Genomic DNA, 10,326 nt, shown 5'->3' on the forward strand with positions numbered 1-10,326 from the left:
AGGGAAGCTGCGCTTTAACGGAGGTAGGGCGGCTAACCAGACCAACCACTTAGTCTTCATCCTCGAAGTATTTTCTCTTGTAACACCGAAATGCAGTTTGAATACACTTCCGATAAACCATGAATTTCACCTTTGTGTTGCTTATCCAAGTCGAAGAAGGGGCCAAGTGCGGAGTAACGCGCTGAGCCACATTTTGGTGAAAATATATTAGTATTTACTACATACCAACGTGGATGCTGAAGCCAAGTTTCAACAGTTGTATGTTATGTTTTGATATTTGATATTTGATATTTCATGACCTCGGAATCCCTTGTTGTAGCTACTTCAGTAGCTAGCTTAGCTAACGTTAGCTACATTGGAGACACCAAGCAAACCGTTGTTTTGCACAGTACAATAAAAATATCGTACATACATTTTGTGTATAAAATTGCTAAATAATTAAAAGAACTTTAGAATAGACACATTTAACTGACGTAAAACCTTTTAATTTTGGTTCTCTTACAAATTGAGCAAGAATATAATGCTGTCTTTCGGAAAAAGGATGCTTAACGTTAGCATTAGCAGACTGACTTGGATCTAACTAGGTTAATGATAATGTACAAATGGCTAACCTAAGTTGGCTGCAACTACTTTCCTTGCAACAGAGCAATTTAATTAGCTACATTTTGAGTAAGTGTTTGATTCCTGGTTCATTCATAGGTTTTCTGTCACAAGTATTGCTTTACGTTTAATGAAAAATAAAAGTTTTATGTGATACTCTAGCTAGCCTTATATGTGAAATCTCATAATACCAAAAGTGTCACAAATTGTTGGCAACCTGCCCTGATAAATTATAAAGAACGGCTTTAGAAAAGGACTGCATTTAATAATCAAGTAGTTGTAAATGTTTACTAAGGTACGTTAAACAGTTTAATGCTAAACAGTGGTTTAAATGTAGTCACATTTATATTTCTCTTTATTAAGTTAAATACAGTGGGAGTTTTATGTGTTCACAGCTCAGTGTGTTGTATGTGGACTGACATTTTTTAACAGAAAATACATAAGGCATTCTGAATTGACCCATGCAATGTAGCTTAAAGTATAAAGTGCCATATGTTTCACAGCTTCTGGACAAAGTTGGCACTAGAGCCCAACTGATATACTGGCCGGCCAATTTTAGCTTATTACAGATATACTTAAATCATCATAGATGTTGGCCGATAAGTAAAGAGAAATTGTAGTACGAAAATGCTAAAGATGTGTTTGAGGTAACAGTCTGTCCACCATAGAGCACTGACAAATTTTGGGGAGTTTAAGGAATCCTTATCAAAATTGTACACTGGCCAATATACCTCTATTGAATTAATATTGAACTCTGAAATGTCAATATGGGTATCAACTAAATCCAGTATCAGTCGGGCTCTAGTTGAAACCACATAAATACTGGTTCACATAGCAATATGAGGCAAATGTAAGCAATTGTTATCAAGCTGCATACAAATCTTTACTTCTTTTCATGCAAAATATCCCATATCAATCTGTATTGGTTGGTTTTATGCCTATGCAGGTTTTCCACCTCCACGTATAGCTTTGTGACTCCTTCACTTCTCTCCCAATTGTTTGAAAAGGCACAAATATAAAGTGTTTTTATCCCTCATAACTGGGGTTTTGCAGATTATGCAGTCAGAGAAAAGAGCTGTCCTCTGTAGATGTGTCCCACAGCGCTCTGCATGTCCGTCTGGGCCTGATAGACCGACATAGCAGAGAGTTGTTGACCTGCAGCGGTTGTGAAGGCTCGTGCTGGGCTTTTTGTTGTCCTGAGGGGTTATTGTGTTCATAGGTTTCAGACTCATTCTTGCCTGAGTCTTTGCTAGTAGACCTGCAACACATCTGGCTCTTGTCTTGTGAGTGGTCGTTATATTCCCTGCCCAAACAGGAGTGGTCATGCTCTGTACTCATGTCATGGTTGTCATGCGTGTGTTGCTCTCCGTCCGGTGTGCTATTTTGGTCTTGGCTCGGAGTGAGGTGATTAGACTCTAAGTGGTTATTAGCATTGTCCGGACTTCGCTTGGAGTCGGGGCTCTGTGTCTGTGGCTGTGAACGGTGGGTTTGATCATGAGAATCAAGGCTCTTGTCCTGGTTGTGTGAGTGGTTTTGGTGGTTGTGATTCTGCCAGAAGGCTCTGCTGAGCTGCCCTAACTCAGAGAGCTGAGGCAGACCGATGTCCAGGTGCATCAGCAGGTTCTCCAGCCACTCCTCCAGCTTTGAAAAGGAAGGACTGAAAGACAAAGAGTTGTAGTGATGGGATGTTGTTGGACCTTACATGCTCCACTTCATTAGTGCATTGATTAAATATTTAGTAGTCTGCACAATTTGTTAGACTTAGACTTAGACTTTATTTATCCCACAGCGGGGAAATTTACAAGTCACAGCAGCAAAGGCAGAAAGGTGCAGAAACACACAGCAGACAAGCACTGTGTCAATAAAAACCAGAAGTATTAAAAAAAAAAAAATATATATATATACATATAATAAATACAGATATAAAACATATGGGGTTGGTGTAATGCATTGCTTAGTATAGTAGTCACTGTTTGGGCTGTAATATTTACATATAGCTCATGTTGTGCTTTACAGAAATTTAGGTCTGCAGTTGTATTGGATTTGTGCAATCATACCGTTTCTCAGCGTCCATGTCACAGCAGAGGACAGCCAGCGGCAGGAAGGCCCAGGGGCACTGTGGAGGGTAGTACTGCTGCAGGAAACCGGCTACATTTAGCCCAAAGTCATTCGACCGGGGAAGGTAGTCAGGGTCGGCACTCACTCTACCTATTATCTTAAGAAAGACAGAGGTAGATACATACTCAGATTTAAAATTGATAAGATACTTGATTAATAAAAAAGGATGGGTAATAGGTTTGTTTATTTGACATTTACACAACATTTTAACTCCTCAGATTGTTCAGTCAACACCACATCTTTTCAATTCTTAGAAATCAAATACTTAATATTTTTAGTAATATTTTATTCTGCCTAGATGTTCTTACCTCACATATCATGATACCAAAGGAAAAGATGTCCACCCGTTCGTCATAGCTTTTCCCTGAGAGGTGCAGAGGAAAGATTGGAAATCTTTACTGTCCCATACTGACCCATGATGGAGATCCTGTTTTCACTGTATTCATATTAGATCTGCTATGAGACCTTAGAGTAATATCAGGTCTCCTACACAGTTGACCCCCCTTTTTTTATATTTTACCATAGTGCAACAGTTATGGTATCAAGAGGCAAGTTGAGGTTAGGTTGTTCAAGGAATGCAAGTACACATCCTGTGAATCTTCACACCTATGTTGTGAGGTCTTACATGACTCCCAAAGTCCTTTATGCATAATGATTTTTCTAATTGTCTCCTCTGATATAGAATTTAGAAAGGTGTTAGAATTAGTTAGATCTAACTGTCATCTCTTTAACCCCACTACAGACTCCTCACTTGTGGGCTCCTAGAGATAACACTTGGGTTTATGTTTGATTCAGACAATTCTTGCTAAAGCTATAACTGATAGCCTGGAACATTGTGTACTTACCATGGATCATCTCAGGAGCCATCCAATAGGGGTTTCCTACCACGGTGTACCGCTTCCTCCGGTCAGGCCTGCGGAGCTCTGACAATGTCCCTTTCCCAGGCCGGTCCAAAGAGGAAGTTCTGCCCTGATTCCTCTCCTTCATCACCAGCCTGGCTAGTCCAAAATCTGCCACCACCACAGACTGATTCTAAACAATGAGAGAGACAAAGAAATGTTAAGAATGTTTAATGAAGGAGTTATACTTTGCTGTTTTTAGATGTAAAATGTGCTATGTGTAGCATTTGTGTTTCTCAAAATACAGATTTCCCATAATAGCTGGAAGGTGGTCTTGTTTATGAAGACTTTTGAATCCTTTTGAATCGCTTTCAACAACTTTAACAAACAAAAGTTATATATTATATAAATGTTTAATATGATAAAAAATATTATATAATAATTTAAAAGTAAAAGTCAAACATTGACAATCAATTTCCAGATAGGCTACATAATTGATTTTTAACTAGATGACTACCTGGAACAAATCTGGTTATTTTACCGATTTGGGATTGGATCCGGCTTTTAAAACCTAACCATAGTCTTGTTTGTTCAACATCTGATGTTTGCTGATGTGTGTGATGAAACCACTTGTTTACCTCTCTGACTAGGCAGTTGTGTGTGTTGAGATCTCGGTGGATAACATTCATGGAGTGTAGATAGGCCTTAGAAGGAGAGATGTTGTATACATTAGTGAATATTGGTACCAGATTAAGGAATAATTTTGTATATTAACTTTTTACTTTTAGAAGATTGATCGGAAAGACTCACCATTCCAGCTGCAATGTCTTTTGCATAACCCACTCTTATACTCCAGGGAAAGTCCTTGTCCTACAACAACAAGACCAACATATTATGTTTGTGTACTCTGACAAAACACATTGAGAAACATTAGAGCCTTTTTAAACTCACCATTTTTATGATGGTCTCTCTGAGAGTTCCTCCCTGGATGTATTCAGAGACGAAGTTTATGCGTTTGTCTTTATAAAACAGTCCAATGAATTTAAGAACATTGGGATGGTCCAGACAGCGCATCACCTTCACCTGGACGAATTGAGAAGAAATGTGGTTAAACAAAAGCCTCATGTCTTTGTAGGAACATGAAAATAGCTCATATGTAACCTAGTAACCCTCTTGATGGTGTTAAATTTAAGACATTCATTGATAACATGCAGCTTTCTTACCAACTGAGAGTCAATTGTGAAGAGCACCCATCTTCCTTAACCCCTCAGATTTAATATGTACTATGGCTTGTGTATCTCTAGTATACTGAAGTCACTAGTGGGGTTGGTAAATATGAGTGTGCTGTGGGAGGTTGACTTGCTGAGGTTAACTCCCTGCTTACCACTTACCTCCTTTAAGAAAGTCTTCTGTGTCTCTTCGTCAAACCTTATCAACTCTTTCATCACCATCACCTCCCCTGTCTCCTGATGTGTTACCTTGACAGCAACAGGTTAATCACAATGATGATTAAAATCAATGTGACGAAGAACTGACAACAAAGTCGGCCGTAATAATGAAAGGGACCATGTGATAGTGAAAGTGATGGAAAAAAGTAACTGCGGTACCTTGACAGCTTGTCCAAAGAAGCCCTTGCCAAGCACTTCTCCATGGATGAGGTCTGACGGTCTGAAGATGCGATGGGTCCGATCGCCAGGGTCCACGCGAAGAGACTCTGAGCGAACCATGTCTCTCCTTTGAGATAAAAGCGGCAGTGCCCCCGGAGACGGACGACACTTATCTATACTACAGCTGCGCCTGAGACGGAAAAGAAAGACTTAGACAAAGAGAAAGAAGGGAGTAATGAATCAAAGTAAGCCGAGAGTCAGCGCTTACAGAATGTGTCTGGATCGCATTCCCGTGGTTCCTTGGTGCTGAGGCGACGAGAGGCTCATCCTGATTGGTTCATCTGTCTCCTCCCCTGGATTTGGTTCTTCCTCTACACTCGGGAGTTTGCGGGTTGAAGCAAGTTTGTCGCAGACACAGGGGTCAGGACAGCTGATGTCGTCCTGGGGATTGTTTGTGCGAAGGAGGTTGTCAGGAGACTGCGGGTTGTGTTCAATGGTTAGCTGCAGTGGTCTGCTTGTGTCCTGGATCACACAGTTTATCTAGAGGAAAGGATTTGGTGTTGACCTTTGGTGACTTTGTATTTGTTTTTCCGTCTTACCACAATACTTGTAAGTATTGTTTTTTTAGGATGCCAGGAAGTGTAATACTTTTCATTTAGTAACGATATTATTGCTGAGCCAGTGGGTGGTTTGAGGCCTACCTCATCCGGGGAGACATTGCGGACAGGGATGCCGTTGACCTCCAGTACTCTGTCACCAGTGTGGACAGAGGACAGCAGGTCAGGGCTGAGGGCAGCTGAGTCTAACCTGAGGGAGAATTACAATGAGTGAAGGGGTCGAGGAAAGATGGGGCAGAAAAGACAGTGTTGCATCAGTTTTTGGGTTTAGTTGGAGTTTAACACTAATTAAATGCAAATTTCACTATGTCTCAGATTCAGAGACTCACGCTGTCACAGTGACAAGAGGGCCTTTCTCTTGGCTGACGTCAGTGGCAACAGTCAGGCCACGTCGGCCACCTGCATGGGGAGGAAGAGACACCAGCGCCACCATGTGGGGACTCTTGGTGAGTGGAGAAGCTGACCTCACAGTTGATCCTACACCCTGACAGAAACAGTGGCCGCTGCAGAATAGACAAAGCAAGAGACAGAATAAAGACCACTTCAGTCACTTTTTTCAGCTTACAATTTTGTTAGTTTCCCACATGCAATTACAAAGAGTACTTGCTTTATTTCTTTCTTTTGAACTTCAAACTTACCAGTAGAGTTTTGTGCGTTCGACGAGCGTGTAGGTGTCCCCATCTCCAATGAACATTTCACAGCTCATACAAGTGAAACATTCAGGGTGGTACTTCTGCTCTCCAGCAACCTGTTTATACAGGGAGGCAGTTTGTTAAAACGCAATACAGGCCAGGGGGGATAATTTTGGTTTTTACAAGATGACATTTGTTGGGGTCAGGCTTCAGGGGTTCTTTCTGTGCATTCCTACATCAGGGCCTTGTAGTGTCAGGATGTTTTCAGAGGATATCCTCTGGTTTGAGTGTTGAAAGAAAAAAAGCATGTACTTTCATACCAGGAGGAAACCAAGAGGCAGGAAGGCTTTGAATAGTTGACATAGCATGCTGAGATTCTGTATTTCTTGTTTCGATATTTGATCCAGCCATATTGTTGCCATTCTGTACTTACTGGACATGATGTACATATTTGATATTTGTGTGGCCACTTGTAAGTCTGAACAAATGGTGGCTTTGAATGATCAATAAAGCAGCTATTTTTAAACTAGTTCACCAACTATCAATCAATTTGTTGCTGGCTGAGTTCAAATTGTTTTGCAGGGAGTAAGTAGAAAAACAGAGAGGAGGATTATCTGCTAAGGTGATGTTTGCTGTTTGTTGGGTCTTTAACTGTGATGTTGTGACTAGTTATGATGACATGTTGGTCAGCATCACAAAATAAGATCAGAGGGGGGAAAAAATGGTCAGGAAATTGGGCTTTCCTCTTACTGGAAGTGGTCTAGAAGTGCATGTACAGTAAAGTTTGAGGCCTGCATAGACAAAACATGTTTACCAAGGTTTTACAGTACTAATAATCGAAATAACGCACAATGAATTTGTGCTTTTTATTGCTTTATGGTACAAAGCTTTAACCCTCCTTTTTCATTATCTAGCATTTTAAATATTTAAAAGTGGGATTATTTCATAATAAGAATAAGAATGCCCTAATTTTAGATATCAACGGTGGAGAGATTGCTTTTCTTATTTTCAGTGATTGTCATGTTACCATAATGAGTCCTGTTGCGATGGTCTCCTTGCAGCCGTGGCAGTGCTCTCCATAACGGGCCCAGTAGTGCTTCTTACAGTAGAGCTGTCCCTCTCTTTCATAGTACCAGTGAGACAGGATACAGCCACATTCACAACACCTAAAGAAAAGAGGGAATCAGGGAAGAGAGAGAGAGAGGGAGAATGGGATGGTGAAACATGAGATGGCAGAAAGATGAAACTAGAGAAGATGCAGATTTAGGTTTAGATTTAGACTGTAAGACGATAGATACTTCAGAGGTGTGTTCGAGCAAAGTAACGTGAGCCCAATCAGTGATGGAACACATGACACTTGCGAGGAAAGTCGACCTGCAAGATCGCCACACATGGGATCAGGTAGATCACTTCCAGGGCGGTTGGACCATAATTATTGTCTTCAGTTTAGCCTATTTTTTTTTTAGTATTCTATGTCACTGATACCAAACTCCTTTCCTGCCTGGACCCTGCATGATGCCTTTATTAGTCACTCAGCTGAAGCTGAGACATCAAGCTGCTGGTGTTTCTACAGTTATCTTACACTGCAGGGATGGTGTTGAAATGATGCATTATAGATCTTGAACTGCTGATGTCACCGTGACAGTGAGCACATTGCCAAACTTCTTACAAAAACTTCTTGCTTCTTACAAAAGGACTACTCATGCAGGAGGGTCACTGGGCAGTCACATGTCTTCACAAAAACACTGTGACTTAATGATAATTTCCCATGGGCACGCCCACTCAAAGATTGCAAAAGTGCAAACATTACTGCTTCTTAAAAACCACTTGTTCCTTAAATGCAGTGCAGCATTTTCACTTTCAGTCTTGTAAAAATAAAACTTTCAGTGGCATTCTGGCTTAAACTGAATGTAGAATAATACCTATGTACAATAAAAGCCGGCTTCCTTATCTCTCCAACACTACAATCGGAGTGGGAGGTGACTTCCTGGACAGAGAATAGCTCCATGTTTCCTCTCTCCAAACCTCAATTGTAAATGCCATGCTGTTCTTACAATAGAGAATCCAAAGGTTGCCTTTCTGTTGACAATGAAGTAACTGGGGAGGGAAAGACTCAACTTTCCTCCAATGTAAGAGACATTTCATGACAGTATTTCACTGTTTTATTTGATCAAAAGCTTTTCTTTATGACGTTAGGAAAATAGGTAATTATATCATCAGTGCAGTCTTAAATCTTGTCTACTTTTAAATGTTGGTATTAATTACATTGCTTCAGTGTCACTGGTGTGACTACTATACCTGGTTGTTTCATTCAGAAGGACTTGAGTAAGGTAAATACAGTTACTAACAGGACTCTCTAGTCCTAACTGATCCTATGTCTGCTGGGGATGTAGTGCACTATGTAATGTCAGAGATCAGATCAGCTTAGACCTGCATGTCATTCATTGCTGAGGAAATAATGAAGCAATAAAACCATCAGACAGCTGCAAGTTTATTTTTGACCTCCTGTCTTTGTTATTGTGCTGCTGGCAACGGATGTGGAACCTTCCAGCTTCACATCTGCTGTTCCACCTACACATCTGGTCCCGAGAAAACCCTGGAATCAGCGCTAAGATATAACCAGATAGTTTATCCTCTCTCTGTATTCTACTGCCACACATATCACATATCTCTATTCCTTCACATGAAAGTATTCCCCTCATCTGGCTCATGTTGCCTCTTATCTTTAGCCACTCATAAACTTCCTTTCTGGTCTAAGATCTGTTCCTGTATCACTAAAAGTGGGACACACCAGCACCTGCTGTACATAAAATACACATGAGGTCAGGACATTAACCTAGGTCAAATGTTAGGAATCTGATGACGTATTCTCCTGCCATGGTTTCCTCCCTGTTCTGTCTGTGTCGCCCTGCTGGATTTCCTTTAAAAAACAGTAGTTCTTAAAAGGATACATTTGTCTTTGATCTAATTGTATTGTATTGGATGTGACAGGGATATTGTCTATATGGTATTATATATGTACAGTAGTATATGTGTGAGCATTTCTAGCTTATTCTGTATGTATGCTTTGATATAGACCTGAGGAAGAGTAGTTGTTGATGGAGCAAAACAAATGGGGATCCAAAAAAACCTTAGTCATGGATTGCACTGTTGGCTGCTTGGATACCTGGTTATTGTTATGGTTTCATTAACTTCTCATACACATACACACACTCATAGTTGATGTGAAAGTAGAAAGAATATCGGAGGACAGGTTACTCGTGTGTCTGTTTGTCGCAGTTTGAGGAAGTATCGCAGATGTTGATGAATTTGCTTAGATTCTCTTTCTCTCCCTTTTGCTCCCTCTTTCATACTCTTTCTCTCTCTTTTCCTCTCACTCTCACTTGCACATACACATCTCTCCAACTAATGTAAGTAGCTCTTACCGTCCTTTCATTCCTCTCCGAAACCTCTGGTCCCGTCGTGACATTCTGCCCTCTCAGTTCACCGACAGACAACGGTCACTCAGAAACAATCCTCCCAGTTAAGAAAGGAGCTCATTAGCTGCATGTGTTCATGAGCGGATCCTTCACGTATTCTGCTGTGAACGGTGGCAGGCGTTGTCTTTTTAAATTTTTTTTTACTCTCTCTCTGCCTCTCTCCCCATGCACTCTGCGGCTTCCTGTGCGTATGAGTTCCCTCTCTAATGTGCAGAGTAGCTGTGTGAGAAAAAACTCTGACCCACTGACACCAGCTGGCCAGTCTCCCTCTGCTGGCTCCCGAGAAACAGACCTATCCCAGTATAGAAGTTCTGCTCCACCGTCCCTCTCCTGTTACTTAGAGCATGTAGACTTCTGCAAGATACAGTTACACTCCTCTGCAGAGCCCACAGAGTGTCTTAGAGTTAAGCTCTAGAGTCTACAATGTGAAAATT

The 10,326-nt window shown here is 40.9% G+C and overlaps 1 protein-coding gene across 1 annotated transcript; it reads right to left on the reverse strand.

The window, feature by feature from the left end:
• Positions 1-874: 874 nt before the first annotated feature.
• Positions 875-9,907, reverse strand: LOC139295600 (LIM domain kinase 1-like). The gene is made up of 15 exons (XM_070917814.1): positions 9,839-9,907; positions 7,441-7,579; positions 6,420-6,529; positions 6,111-6,284; positions 5,866-5,971; positions 5,433-5,704; positions 5,165-5,354; positions 4,949-5,035; positions 4,509-4,640; positions 4,368-4,427; positions 4,196-4,261; positions 3,564-3,750; positions 3,027-3,082; positions 2,658-2,815; positions 875-2,257 (listed from the first exon to the last, which is right to left on the reverse strand). Exons 1-15 carry the CDS (start codon positions 9,880-9,882, stop codon positions 1,663-1,665), a joined length of 2,376 nt encoding a protein of 791 aa, XP_070773915.1. The 5' UTR covers positions 9,883-9,907; the 3' UTR covers positions 875-1,662.
• Between the last annotated feature and the right edge of the window lie 419 nt (positions 9,908-10,326).

The sequence above is a fragment of the Enoplosus armatus genome, chromosome 13, assembly GCF_043641665.1.
Source record: "Enoplosus armatus isolate fEnoArm2 chromosome 13, fEnoArm2.hap1, whole genome shotgun sequence".
NCBI lineage: Eukaryota > Metazoa > Chordata > Actinopteri > Centrarchiformes > Enoplosidae > Enoplosus > Enoplosus armatus.

Coding starts and splice junctions, on each gene's coding strand:
- LOC139295600 (XM_070917814.1), bottom strand. CDS start 9,882: ATGTCACGACGGGACCAGAGGTTTCGGAGAGGAATGAAAGGACG. Junction 6,530..7,440: donor TCGCAACAGGACTCATTATG/GTAACATGACAA, acceptor CTGTATAAACAG/GTTGCTGGAGAGCAGAAGTA. Junction 5,972..6,110: donor CCTCTTGTCACTGTGACAGC/GTGAGTCTCTGA, acceptor ATTCTCCCTCAG/GTTAGACTCAGCTGCCCTCA.